A 12,791-nucleotide genomic window follows, 5' to 3' on the forward strand; every position below is an offset into this window, starting at 1 on the left:
ATGAATTGAAACCAAACTTAAAAAAATGATTTCATCAAAACAACAACATGATCGTGATGATGCTATTGAAAGAGTGGGTGTAATTGTGGATCAAATTCCTGAGGAAATACTTGCTACGATTTCATCGTATTTGGACTTGAAAACAATTGGATATTGTATGAATGTTTCTAATAGATGGAGATTATCAATTTTGAAGCATTTGAGAATTTGTTATCCGTATAGTCAAAAGAAGGATGTAATTACATTTGTTTCAAAGGAGGTACTTCATTTGGATTCTTTTAGACAGGTTAACAAGTTTTGGTTGGGTGTCAATGAATGTGTTGCAATTGATTTAATTTCTAAAGGGAAGGAAACATTTATTGGTGGCTCTGTTCATAATTTATTGGAAAGGTTAATTGATGCAGTGAATGAATCGGAAATGTCAGATTCAGATCTTTTTGAATTGTCAATGATTTCAAGTGCTGTAATTGGCGGGTTCAGTGGCAGTTTGGATTTCATGTCAAATCAACAACGTACCAGTGCATTGAATGGTAGTTTACAGAGTAATGTTTCCTCTCCTACTCCTCCAGGTCCTTTGCTTGGTTCACCAACTGGAGTTGGTAACATGTTCACACCTGGTTCACCAACAAATGGCGACATTGATACTTCTAATGAGACTATCATTGAGGCCCATTCATTCCAGAGAACATTTTTCAAAACTTTTGAATCATTCATGACGAAATCTAACTTCCTTAGAATGTGTTTCACTCATTTGATTGATTTGGATAATCAACAAGTAGAGTTTAAAGAAAATGAAAAGAGAAGAAAGATTATCAAGCTGATGCAAGTTTTGAACATGTTCGTTCACTATTGTATCAGAATGGATCCTAGAGATGAGGAAAATGATGACTTGATTGTAATGCAATTGTCTCAATTTTTAGATACCTATTTGATTAATAGTGTGTCATTGGAGGAGAATAACACAAATGTTCTCAATTCTGTAAAGTATATCAAGGGCGTTCAAGTGAAACATCATTTGTACAACAAATTAGTAGCATTGGAAGAGTTGAGAAAGAAGAGACAATTCAAAATTGTCAATCCACTTTCTTCATCCTCACTGAAGCCTCAAGATATTAATCGAGAAGTTAATATTTATACAATAGGTCAAGAAGCTCTTGCAGCACAATTGACCATTCTCGAGATGGAACACTATAGAAATTTGAGATCGTTTGAATTTGTTGGATTTCCATGGAGAAAGACACCAAACAAGTGCCCTTCCATCATTCTCAACAATAAGCACTTTGAAAATGTTGCCAGATGGGTTGCCAATGAAATTGTCCAACCTAAAACAGTTGAAGAAAGAGCCAAGGCCTTTAAATTCTTTATTGATATTTGCGTGAATCACTTGTCGAGTTATCAAAACTTTGGAACAATATTTGCCATATCAGCAGGCTTAATGTCTGCCTCAGCCTTCCGTCTGAAACTCACAAGACAAGAGGCAGGCAGTGAATATGAGGAAAAATTGGAAAATCTCAGAGAAATTGTCAGTTTGAGAGCTAACTTTAGAGTTTTGAGAGGTATATTAGATTCTCTCAGATCTGAAGCTTGTATACCCTACCTGGGCATGTTCTTGAGCGATTTGAAAAATCTCCACGATTCTTCCAATCAATTGAGAAAATACGTTGAAAAATCCAAAGAGCTCAATGAGCAAGGTATTACTTGTGTCAATTGGTTTGTCATTCAGAGAGAATATCAAATAGTTCATCAACTCATGTATTGGAAACAACTTTTTGAGGATAAATATTTGAATACACTTCAAAAGGATGAAGTCATTCAACTCCGTTTAGATCAATACCTCAATCAATCGAAAGGTTTTGATGAATTATATCAAGTTAGTTTGAAACGAGAACCAAGAAATAATAATTGAGGTGACTTTGTAAAATAAATCATGATGTATTAAAATCTATTGTTTAATCATACACCAATGTGCTTGCTATACATATTATGGAGAATCTTATTGAATGTGTTACAAATTATTAATTACAATTATTAATAATTAAATACTTTAAATTAAAAAATGGAACAACATGAAACGGAGGAGGAATATTTACCAGCTTCAGAGGAGGAAGATAATCAGCCAGTGGAAGAAGAAGAATACCAAAGAGAGGAAGCCGATGAAGAAAATTCTAGAATGATGCACGATGATGAAATTATACAACAAAATGATGACACTGAGGAACAACAATCCTTCGGAATGAATGATGAAGAGGATGAAGAACAAGGAGAGGAAGAGGATCGATTTATGGATCAAGCAGAAATGGAAGAATTAGTAAAGGCTTATCACAGTAAGAAGAGAAATCCACTGGAACATCAGCAAGCTCCCGAAGAACAATCACAAGAATTTAATACTGTACACTCTACTAATTCTCAGAATTTAATTGAACAAATTACGAGAAATAAGATTTTCAACTCTATTTATTATAAGGAAGAATGCTTTGGTTTGAATGCTGCTACAGTAATTGATAAAGCAGAAAATTTGGATTCTATTGGAGGAACTTTTGGAGGGTTGAGAAAACCAACAAATTTTCTCTCTCTTTTAATGAAAATGTTACAAATTGAAGTGGATTTGGAGTCGACTGTTGCATATATTCATAATGGAGAGTTTAAATACTTGACAGCTTTGGGAGCTCTCTATTTGAGATTGGTTGGAAATGCTGTAGATGTTTATGAGCAATTGGAACCGCTATATTCAGATTATAGAAAGTTGAGATTAAGACTCATTGATGGTTCTTGTAAAATTTTGCATATGGATGAATTTATTGAAATGTTACTTACGAGTGATTCATTTTGTGATGTTAAATTGCCATTCCTGCTGAGTAGAAAGGTATTGGAAAAGAATGGTAAATTGGGTCCATATGTTTCTGCACTTGAAACTAATGAAGAGTATAAGGCAATTGTTGAAATGAAGAATAGAAAGGAAGATCCACAACAAGAACCTGAAGAGACTGCTGAGATGAACCCTATAGAAAGTGCCAAACCATCGACTACTACCAAGAAGAAATCTGGATCTGGATTTAAATTAAATTTAAAGAAGAAATCAACCTCAGCAACCAGTAGCTCATCGAGTACTAATCAAGAAGAATCCTCTGAAAAATCAGGAGATAATTCTCTATCCATTGAGGAAACAAACAAATTGAGGATAAGCTTAGGTTTGAAGCCTCTTCTCTAATTTTGTGATTCATTCTTAAATTGGAATCATCAAACTAGGCTCAGCACAGTATTAATAGAAAATAGATTTACATAAATAAATGATTTGCTATCATTATTCCATTATTCAGGACGATTTAAGGATGCAAAAGATTCAAACAATATCTATAATAATACAAATAGCCATTCACGAGTTTACTTCAACACGACAAATTGGACAACAAGTAGAGTGATTATTCAACCAATTATCAATGCAATTCTTATGGAAAATATGGGCACACTTTGTAATCCATCTCACTTCATCTCCCTCTTCAAAGTCACACATACAAGTAATACACATGTCACCCTCAGTAATTTGTGGCATATCTGATTGACATACTTCTCCAAAATGATTTAATGTACAACATGGCAATGAATCCAAAATATTTTCTGAAACTGTCTTTTTCTTAACAGTATTATCTAATTGTAAAAGAAGATCATAATCTTCAGCAGTTAATTCTCTTTGAGTAAGGGCAAGCAATAAATTATATTCGATACCACATTCTCTAGCATAGTCATTGACATGATGATCAGTGAGTGAGTGAGAAATGGCTTGTTGTAATTGAGCTTCTTCATCCGAATTGCTTCCGTGTTGATGATGTCTGTTATTATTGTTATTCGAATAATTATTATCTGCATATCTAATAGGTGGTGGAGTGTAAATCTTTGAGGAAACTTTCTCTCTCTTTTCAATTACTTCTTCTTGTTGCTTTTTCAATTCTCTGTGATGAATTCTTCTCTTTGGATTAATTCTCATTCTCTTAAACTTTTGCTTGACTTTCTTCATATTGGCCAAGTGTTTAAACTTCATTCCTCCCAAACAATGATTGTATTCATATTCTTCAAAGTATTCTTCATATAAATTATTGTTGTATTCTTCTTCTTCTGCTTCTTCAAAGCCTTCTTCATCTTCATCAATCAATTCTTCCAATTGATTATTGAAAATATCTTCATATTCAGCATTGAATGGATATTCAAACTTGATAACTTGATATTCAAAATCTTCAGAAGCATTGAACAATTCTTCTTCTAAATCCATAACATCACCCCATTCACTTGTATTGGTACTATTGCTATTATTACTCAATGATGAGTAGGTGCTACAATTTGTTTGATCATTAAAATCTTCAAAGAGAATTTCCTCACTTGATTTGCTCATCTTCAAGGTAACCAATTCTGCTACTTCTATGATATTTTGGTCGTCCTTGTTGCTAAATCCATTGATCATGATTGTTTTGTTGGTTTTTTTCTTGTTTGAAATTGAATTCATTTCCTGTTATTTACGAACAGTTAAAAATAGATTTCAAGGTTCAACTTCCAGGTTGCCATCTCAATTGTCATGGTTGTAAATGTTCACAAAAGATTTGACAAGATTTTCATTCCTTCTGAAGAAATTTGATAAAGTTTAGGAGATTTTATTAATAATCTTTTCACTGTTTGTTATTAATTTTATACATTTACAACAGTTGTTCCTGTAGCACCAGTTGTAACAACAGTGATACCACCACTTGGTCCTCCCTTATTTCCTCTCTTTGTTGTATAGATTACCAAAGCTGCAATTGCAATGCATGATAAACAACAACAAGCAATAATACCAATAATGACACCAATGGCAATTCCTGTTGCATCTGGTGGAGTTGCTTCCTTAACATTTCTTGAAGGAGTATCTGAACTAGTGGTTGATTCCAAATAGCCATCCAAATAGCATTTGGAAGTTTCAGAGGTTAATGTGATTGTGAATAATTCATCAATATTTGAAGGAGCTACCAAGGAAACTGGTTTGTCTTGGCCCAAAAGACTTAACAATCCCACTTCGAAAGTAAAGAAGTTTCCCTCAGATGTCTTGATCTTTAGTTTGCCACCTGCAGCAACATGAACAGTTCCAGTATATTTCATTCCCTTTGGAACAAGCATTTTATAGGAACCAGAGCTAGGAATGTCGTTAGTTCTAGATGTTGCAACTAGATTGTTGATGGAGGAAGGTAAATCAGTTGAAGATTTGTCCTTAAATTCCATAGTAATAACAGTGGAGCAAATATCTAATAGGTCTTTTCTCTGAAGTGTGAAAATGTCTCCATCTTTGTCAGGAATTAATTCTAATTCGAGTAATTTATCTGTAACTTGAATGGTCTTGAAGGTTTCTCCATTTCTAAGAACCAAAATGTTGCAAATAAAAGGGGTTGAACTATGGTCAAGTTAGCCTTCATATTACTTTGAAAAGGAACTGATGAAATAGATTTATAATCCCCTCCAAACGTAAAGTACCTTTTGCCAGCTCCAAAATTAACATCACACACAATAAATTCGCTAATCATTAAGGTTGCTGTTAAGGCAAGCAAAAATAGTAAGGAAGCTTTCATGTTGAAGTTGTTGAAGTATTTGTTTTGTTTTCAATATATTCAAAATTATTTTGTTCTCTGGCTTTTTAAACCTTTTGCATCCTTTGTGCCTGCAGGCAGTTTGTCAACGAACGCATTTATGCACTTTTAAAGACAGAGTTTACAACTGTAAATCGAGTGCCCTCCATTACAACGTAAAGTGTTTGTCGTAAATAGTATTGTTCCTGTAATGAGGTGAGTGTTACGATTACTGAGGAAGAGAATTAAATACGAATTGTGCATATGTGCCTGTTGTGTAAAACCAAGCATAAGTTGACACTTCATGCATTGTTGTACGATATTTTGATCATTCAATATACACATCTCAAAGCAATTACTTACCATTCACATCGACAATATTAAATTGGTGTCAGATCCGGCTACAGGTTATTGATGGCAATCTTAATGAGAACCTATTCTCAAGAAATTTCAATGTCCTCCTATTTTTAATTAACTTGTTTGCATTCTTATTGAATTAAAACAATTTTTGTCAATTTCCTTGAAATGATAATATTAATACATTTGAAGGGAAGTTGTAAATTATGTATTGTGTGAACATCCAATAACAATGTCCAAAAAAAACCCAAAAAAAATGTCAAGCATTGCCACAACTGTGCATCTTGTGGATTTCCATCCAACACTCACATGCAATCACCTTCATCTCTTCCGACAATTCATGATGCAAACTCAATCACGCAAAAGTACTTTCCTCCGACTTCGAACAGATGCATTATTACTGGGTGGTTATCATTTACGCACTCTCCGTATATTGTTGAGTCAAGTAGAAGATGAGTTTCGAAAAGAGTTATTGGATGATGAACAAGTCATGTCAAAATATGTTGATTTTGATGGTAGATTGTATTTTTGGGCAAGTGATAGATTGAAAGATGATTTTAATTTCATTAAGAGAGCTGTTCAACAGAATGGAATGTTAATATTAAGCATTAATGAAGGACATTTATCAAGAGATTTGATGATGACAGCAGTTCAAGAGGATGGTTTGGCAATTAAAGCTGGTTTTGATTCAGATTTGGAAATTTGTAGACAAGCTGTCAAAAGCAATGGACTGGCATTTGATTATATAAGCGGAGACATGGTAAATAATGAGATTGCTAACTTGGCTTTTGATGATAATCCATTTGATGACCGTTGTTCTTACCTAATTACAGATGAACATGTTCGAAATAAGGTGGCTCTCCATTGTGGAATTTTGACAAATGACGTTGGGTCAAATTTTAGAAAGGAAATAATTGAAGAGGTTTTAAAAATTAGTCCATTCTCCCAACATTATTTATACCAGTTTAATAATCTGTCTGAGGATGAAATATTTGATTTGACTAAAATAGCCATTCAATATGCTGGTGATGTGGACGAAATAATTCGTCTCGACGATTTCACAATCGAACAATGTGAAGAATTGGTAAAATATGAAGGAAATATTCTTGGTTTAATTGAGGATGAAGATCAAACAAGAGAAATGATTCAAAGTGCTGTGAGAAATTGTGGAACATCTCTGAATTTTGCCAATAAGGAACTTGTTGATGATGAAATTATACTGGATGCAATCAAACAAGATCCACAAGCTATTCAATTCACTAAATATGATAGTAATTTCATATTGGATCGTGTGAGAGAGAATGGAGAGGTTCTGGCTCATATTCATGAAGAGCAACAATTTGGAGAGGACAGAGAAATAGTATTGGCTGCTGTGAGTAATTATGGAATGGCACTGGGGTATGCCTCTGGAGAATTACAAGATGATGAGGAAATTGTAATGGCAGCAGTTTCAAATTGTGGAGTGGCTTTGGAATTTGCCGATAATCGATTGAGAGGTAGACCAGATTTTGTTCTCAAGGCAGTTTCTGAGAATGGTCTTGCATTAGAATTTGCCCTTATTCAAAACGAGGAAATTGTAACAACTGCTCTCAATCAATGCGTATTTGCCTTCTCTTTTGTTGAGCCACAATGGGTTACTAAGGAAATTGCTATTATGGCAATTAAAAGATGCCCTTATTTGTTCAAAGAGGAAAATATGCTCCACGTTCGTGATAGAGAGGTGACACTTTGTGCAGTAGCAGGTTTTGGAGGAAATTTGCAATTTGCAGCAGATGAATTCAAGTCTGATTCAGAAGTTGTAATGATTGCTGTGTCAAATTGTGGATCGACACTGAGTGAGGCAGATGAAGATTTGCAGGATGATTACGAAATAGTCAAGGCAGCTATAATGAACAATCCATCAAGTCTGGATTTTGCATCCGATAGACTCAAATTAGATTGGTCACTCCTCAGACTTTATAAAGAATTGCAAGATGCTGACCTTTTCATTCTCAATTCATGGGAAGATGAGTTTGGCTCCACTTTGAAACGATACAGAGAGGAGGAAGATGACTTGTTAGAAGGAAGATGATACAGAGACATTCTCACCAACAGCTAAAATTAAGAAATTAAACAGTGATGAATAAATTACTTTACTTGTCATCTATACCTCTGAATTCGTGGTTCTTTATTCGAAACTAATCAAATATTTGCCTCACTTCTTTTGCTTTGTCAGCAGAAGGTAGGCAACAGAAGGATTCCAACAGATTGCTTAGGACAGTGAATATCATGCTTTGAGCAAGCTCACATTGAACACTTATTACTTCTTTTCTCTATTCTTTCTATCTGAATTGTAGAATGGTGAAGAAAAGTCTGTAGTGTCTTGATCTTTGAGATTGGTATACTTAGGTTGACGAGCTCTTCCAGGATTTTTTGTTTGATAATATTTTGGCAGTAGGTCATAATTGATATGATCCTTACCGGTCGGTGCATGAGCAACTTGGGCTGCCTTCTCAGCAATTTCCTCATCATCCATAAAGAAGGCACCCTTGTGGTAGTATCTTTGTCCTGTTTTGAATTTTGGCTTTTCAGTGTTTTGAGAATTTGATTTACCCTCCTTATCTGCACTATCCTTGAAAGAGGAATTGTTTGCTCTCCTTTGTAATTCCTTATCAGATTCGTCTCTGGTTTGTTTAATGAGCGAGAGACGTTTCATTTCTCTTTCAATCCAGGCCATCATTTCGCCATTTGGATCAATATCATCAGAATCATTCACACTCAAAATATCTTCATCAATCTTGACAGCCTTCTTTCTGTTAGCTTCATTTTCCAATTCTTTATCCAAGAGCTTGACACTCTTTTCACGTTTTTGTTCTTGTCTCTTTCTTTCCAATTCTAATTGTCGATTTTCTTCTTCCTCCAATTCTTGATCAGTCTTAATAGTTGACCTCCTATTTTTAGAAATGAAAACTGGCCTAATATCTTCCTCTTCACTGCTACTACTGGAGCTATCACTACTCTCTATTTTGTGGTGATGTTGGGTAGTAATGGAGTGTTGTTGATTATTGGAAGGAATATTTTGATGAGTTGATTGTTGAATAGTTGATGATTTCACAGGTGATTGATCTTCCTTTTTCACAACCTTTAGTTTTTTTCTATCAATTTCCAAATCTTCATCATCACTACTTTCATTCATCCTTTCCTTATTCTTGGCTTCTTGAATTAGAGGAGCTGACACATCTTTTTCAGATTTCACCACTTGGGATGAATTCATTGAATGTGTACTAGAAGCTCCTCCAAGAAGCATGGCATCCAATGAATTTAAACTAGCATCCTCTTTTTGTTTGGAAAGAAGACGAGCTCTGAGTCTTGCTCTTCTATCTTCCATATCACTATCTTCTTCATCTGATGAAGATGATTCCGATTCAAATCTTCTCTCCTCATTATTATTCTTTGAAATGACTCTCGTTGTTGTATTAGGTTTAATAGCAGCAATAGGTTGTTGTTGTTTTGTTGTTATATTACTAATTGCTTTAGAAACTTGTTGTGGAGTAAATTGCTTTTGATTGTTTTTAGTTGATGATGCAAATACACCACCATCATCATCCGAATCGGAATTGTTGTTGGCTATTGATGGTGCTTGCCCTTTTCTAAGTCTTTTCATTTTTTTAATATATTATTTCTCCACCTTCATTAAATAATATTGATATTACTAAGTAAATTGGTAATAACTATTGTTTTTATTATTTTCTAAATGTTTGAATTAAATATTCACTAAATTAATTATGAAAAATTAACAAGATATTAATTTTGTTTTCCTTGCTGATAGAAATATTGAATGGTTTGAATGGCAGATTCCTTAAAGTTGTACTTTGGAGTCCAACCATTGTTGGTCAATCTTCTAACTGATGCCATTGATGCACTGACATCTCCAGCTCTCTTTGGTTTGTAAATTCTCTTCTTTGCTGGTTTACCTGAAAGTTTAGAACATTCTGATTCAACTAAATCAGCCAATTGATTAATTGTAATGTATGATCCATATCCAACATTGAAAACTCCAAATTCTCCAATATAGAATGATGCATAAACATTGGCCCAAACAACGTCCTTAACATAGACAAAGTCACGAGTTTGTCTTCCATCTCCAAAAACTTCAATAGCTTCATTTTGCTTACAAGCTCTATCAATGAAACGTGGAATAGCAGCTGCATACTGACTGTTTGGATCTTGTCTTTCACCAAAAACATTGAAATAACGAAGAGCAATGGCAACCATTGGTTCTCCATCTTTGGAATTTTCCAAAGCTTGTTGACTGTGGAATTTACACAAAAATTCACCATCATACTTGCTTTGAGCATATGGAGATTCACAACTTGGATTCATATTTTCCATCTTTGGAACAGTTGGATCAAAACCATAAATAGCTGCAGAACTACTAAGAACGACCTTTTTAACATGTCCTGTTGCTCTAGCTTCATCCAATACAATATCAGTTCCAATAGTGTTAATATCAAAATAAATCTTTGGATTGGACATTGATTCCGGTACAGAAATAAGGGCAGCCAAATGATAAATAAATCTAATTTGGTAAGCTTGGAGAGTTTCTCTTAATTTTTGTCTATCCATAATAGAAGCCTTTACAAAAACGATCTTTTTTGTTGAATCAATTGAATATAACATTTCTAAATTTGAATTTGTTTCAACATTTGGATTTCCTGTTGATTGTGCTGTTGAATGTAAATTATCATAAATTACAATTCTTTGACATAATGGTTCATTCTTAATAAAATGTTCAGCAATATGTGAACCAATAAATCCAGCTCCACCTGTAATCATTACAGCATAGGCTTGTGATGGTTCTTTACTCTTCTTTAATTTTCTAAAAAAGTGTGTATTGGCAATACTATTATTTCCTCCCGAAGAATGTTGATCGAATAATAAACGAATGACTATGACGATGGCAATGGCAGACACAAGCAGGAGAACCCACTTTCTCGGCTGTTGAAAAACATTTCCAACCATTGATTGTATCATTTTTAGAGTTTGAGAAGTTATTGTTTGTGATGTTGTTTTTTTCTCTCTGAAGAGTTGTGTTGATTCATTACTGTGTGTTGTGTCATCCAACAACTATTTTCTTTCCGTTAGGAGAAGAAGATGACGATTAGTTATTGTATCATTATTTTACTAGATCCCATTCAACATTAGTTTTAGAAAATTGATAAAACAATCATCATGTATTAATAAATCAAAAACATGTAGTATATACAAGCAATTTACTGGAAAACTTTGATTGAACAAAAATAGCTTTTGCAATTCCATCAGCATCATCAACAATAAGATTAAAAAAATGTTAAAGCGTTCCGTACAAAGTGTTAATAGATTGAGAAAGACATCACAATTGAACAAGCTTCAAAATCAATTGTTGTGTTCATTGATTGTTAGATCCTATCAATTTAATTCAAATCCTACAAAGAGTGAATTTACTGTGGGAGGAAATATTTCTACTCATGGAACCATTCCTGGTCTTCAAATTTCTGGTAGTGAAAGTTATTCCGAAAGATTGAGAACAACTCTTTTGAGTGTAAGTGTACTCTGATTGATCAAATTTTAATCAATATTTAAATATTATTTAATTAATATTAATATGGAATTAATTTGTATCTTTTTATATACAAAATCCTACTAATTCATCAATTCATTAACATCAAATAACACTTTATATATTATGGAATTAAATTTTATAATTTGCATGAATGAATTTAATGATCAAATCATCATCATCAATAATTATACAAAATAGCCAATTATTATTGTACCACACGGTGAACAATGGGTTGTTGAACGTTTTGGACGTTTCTGTAAAACATTGGACAGTGGTATTCACTTTTTACTCCCATTCTTAGATACTGTCTCCTATAAACACACAACAAAGGAAATTATATTGGAAGTTAACAAACAAACAGCCATTACAAAGGATAACGTTCAACTCTCTTTGGATGGTGTCTTGTATACAAGAATTACTGATGCCTATAAGGCCAGTTATGAAATTGAAAAGCCATTCGTTGCCATTATGAATTTGGCTCAAACTACAATGAGAAGTGAAATTGGTAAAATTACACTTGATAATACTTTTGCTGAGAGACAACATTTGAATGAAAAGATTGTTCAAGGTATTGAAAAGATTGCTTCTGGATGGGGTATTAGTATTCAAAGATATGAAATCAGAGATATTCAAGTACCAACTCAAATTAAACAAGCGATGGATCTTGAAGCTGAAGCTGAACGTAAGAAGAGAAAGACTGTTCTTGATTCATTGGCTGAAAAGGAAGCTCAAGAAAACGTTGCTAAGGGTAGAAAGACTGCTGTAGAATTGATTTCTGAAGCTAACATGATTGAAGAACAAAATATTGCTAGAGGTAGAGCTTTTGCTATCAAGGCTAATGCTGAAGCTTATGCTGAAGCTATTGAAAGATTGGCAGCTGCTATCAGTAATGAGAATGGTGAAAAGGCTGTTGCTTTAAAGATTGCTGAACAATATATTGAACAATTTGGTCATTTAGCAAAGGCTGGTAACACTGTCATTATTCCAAACAATGTCAATGATATTTCTGGACAAGTTACACAAGCTGTCACCATTTTTGATCAAATTTTCAACAAGACAAAGAACCAAACTCCAGCTCTTTCAAAGGAACAAGCCTTATTGAGGTTAAAGGAAATCAGTGGTGTTGAAGAACCAACTCATGTCAATGTCACTGAAGCTCCAATTAAGCCATCATCAAAACTTAATTAATTGTTGTAAATTAAAGTTAGATTTATTTATTGAGCTATTTGGGAAGTTATTGTCCTAGTTAAATTTAAATTTTGCAAGTTAGT

The 12,791-nt window shown here is 33.7% G+C and overlaps 7 protein-coding genes across 7 annotated transcripts; 4 read left to right on the plus strand and 3 right to left on the minus strand.

Moving 5' to 3' along the window:
• Positions 1 to 25: 25 nt before the first annotated feature.
• On the plus strand, positions 26 to 1,941 carry NAEGRDRAFT_57186 (RasGEF domain-containing protein; the record flags this gene model as incomplete). Its single annotated transcript, XM_002680768.1, has 1 exon — positions 26 to 1,941. One exon carries the CDS (start codon positions 26 to 28, stop codon positions 1,904 to 1,906), a length of 1,881 nt encoding a protein of 626 aa, XP_002680814.1. The 3' UTR covers positions 1,907 to 1,941.
• Positions 1,942 to 2,386: 445 nt separating this feature from the next.
• Positions 2,387 to 2,911, plus strand: NAEGRDRAFT_3080 (uncharacterized protein; the record flags this gene model as incomplete). Its single annotated transcript, XM_002680769.1, has 1 exon — positions 2,387 to 2,911. A coding segment is annotated over one exon (525 nt), but the record flags the coding sequence as incomplete, so codon positions are not given.
• Positions 2,912 to 3,373: 462 nt separating this feature from the next.
• Positions 3,374 to 5,585, minus strand: NAEGRDRAFT_46814 (uncharacterized protein; the record flags this gene model as incomplete). Its single annotated transcript, XM_002680933.1, has 3 exons — positions 3,374 to 4,498; positions 4,681 to 5,374; positions 5,491 to 5,585. 3 exons carry the CDS (start codon positions 5,583 to 5,585, stop codon positions 3,374 to 3,376), a joined length of 1,914 nt encoding a protein of 637 aa, XP_002680979.1.
• A 586-nt stretch (positions 5,586 to 6,171) lies between these two features.
• On the plus strand, positions 6,172 to 8,010 carry NAEGRDRAFT_46815 (uncharacterized protein; the record flags this gene model as incomplete). Its single annotated transcript, XM_002680770.1, has 1 exon — positions 6,172 to 8,010. The coding sequence occupies one exon, from the start codon at positions 6,172 to 6,174 to the stop codon at positions 8,008 to 8,010; it is 1,839 nt and encodes a 612-aa protein (XP_002680816.1).
• Positions 8,011 to 8,238: 228 nt separating this feature from the next.
• NAEGRDRAFT_46816 (microfibrillar-associated protein) lies at positions 8,239 to 9,582 on the minus strand (the record flags this gene model as incomplete). Its single annotated transcript, XM_002680934.1, has 1 exon — positions 8,239 to 9,582. One exon carries the CDS (start codon positions 9,580 to 9,582, stop codon positions 8,239 to 8,241), a length of 1,344 nt encoding a protein of 447 aa, XP_002680980.1.
• Positions 9,583 to 9,644: 62 nt separating this feature from the next.
• NAEGRDRAFT_57187 (dTDP-glucose 4,6-dehydratase) lies at positions 9,645 to 10,966 on the minus strand. Its single transcript, XM_002680935.1, has one exon. It carries the CDS (start codon positions 10,950 to 10,952, stop codon positions 9,723 to 9,725), a length of 1,230 nt encoding a protein of 409 aa, XP_002680981.1. The 5' UTR covers positions 10,953 to 10,966; the 3' UTR covers positions 9,645 to 9,722.
• A 299-nt stretch (positions 10,967 to 11,265) lies between these two features.
• Positions 11,266 to 12,740, plus strand: NAEGRDRAFT_78652 (stomatin-like protein; the record flags this gene model as incomplete). Its single annotated transcript, XM_002680771.1, has 2 exons — positions 11,266 to 11,499; positions 11,719 to 12,740. 2 exons carry the CDS (start codon positions 11,266 to 11,268, stop codon positions 12,706 to 12,708), a joined length of 1,224 nt encoding a protein of 407 aa, XP_002680817.1. The 3' UTR covers positions 12,709 to 12,740.
• Positions 12,741 to 12,791: the final 51 nt, after the last annotated feature.

The sequence above is a fragment of the Naegleria gruberi genome (genome assembly GCF_000004985.1).
Source record: "Naegleria gruberi genomic scaffold NAEGRscaffold_8, whole genome shotgun sequence".
Lineage (NCBI taxonomy): Eukaryota > Heterolobosea > Eutetramitea > Acrasida > Naegleriidae > Naegleria > Naegleria gruberi.

Bases quoted from the DNA above. Each gene is read 5' to 3' on its own strand.
- NAEGRDRAFT_57187 (XM_002680935.1), bottom strand. From the start codon at position 10,952: ATGATACAATCAATGGTTGGAAATGTTTTTCAACAGCCGAGAAAGTGG.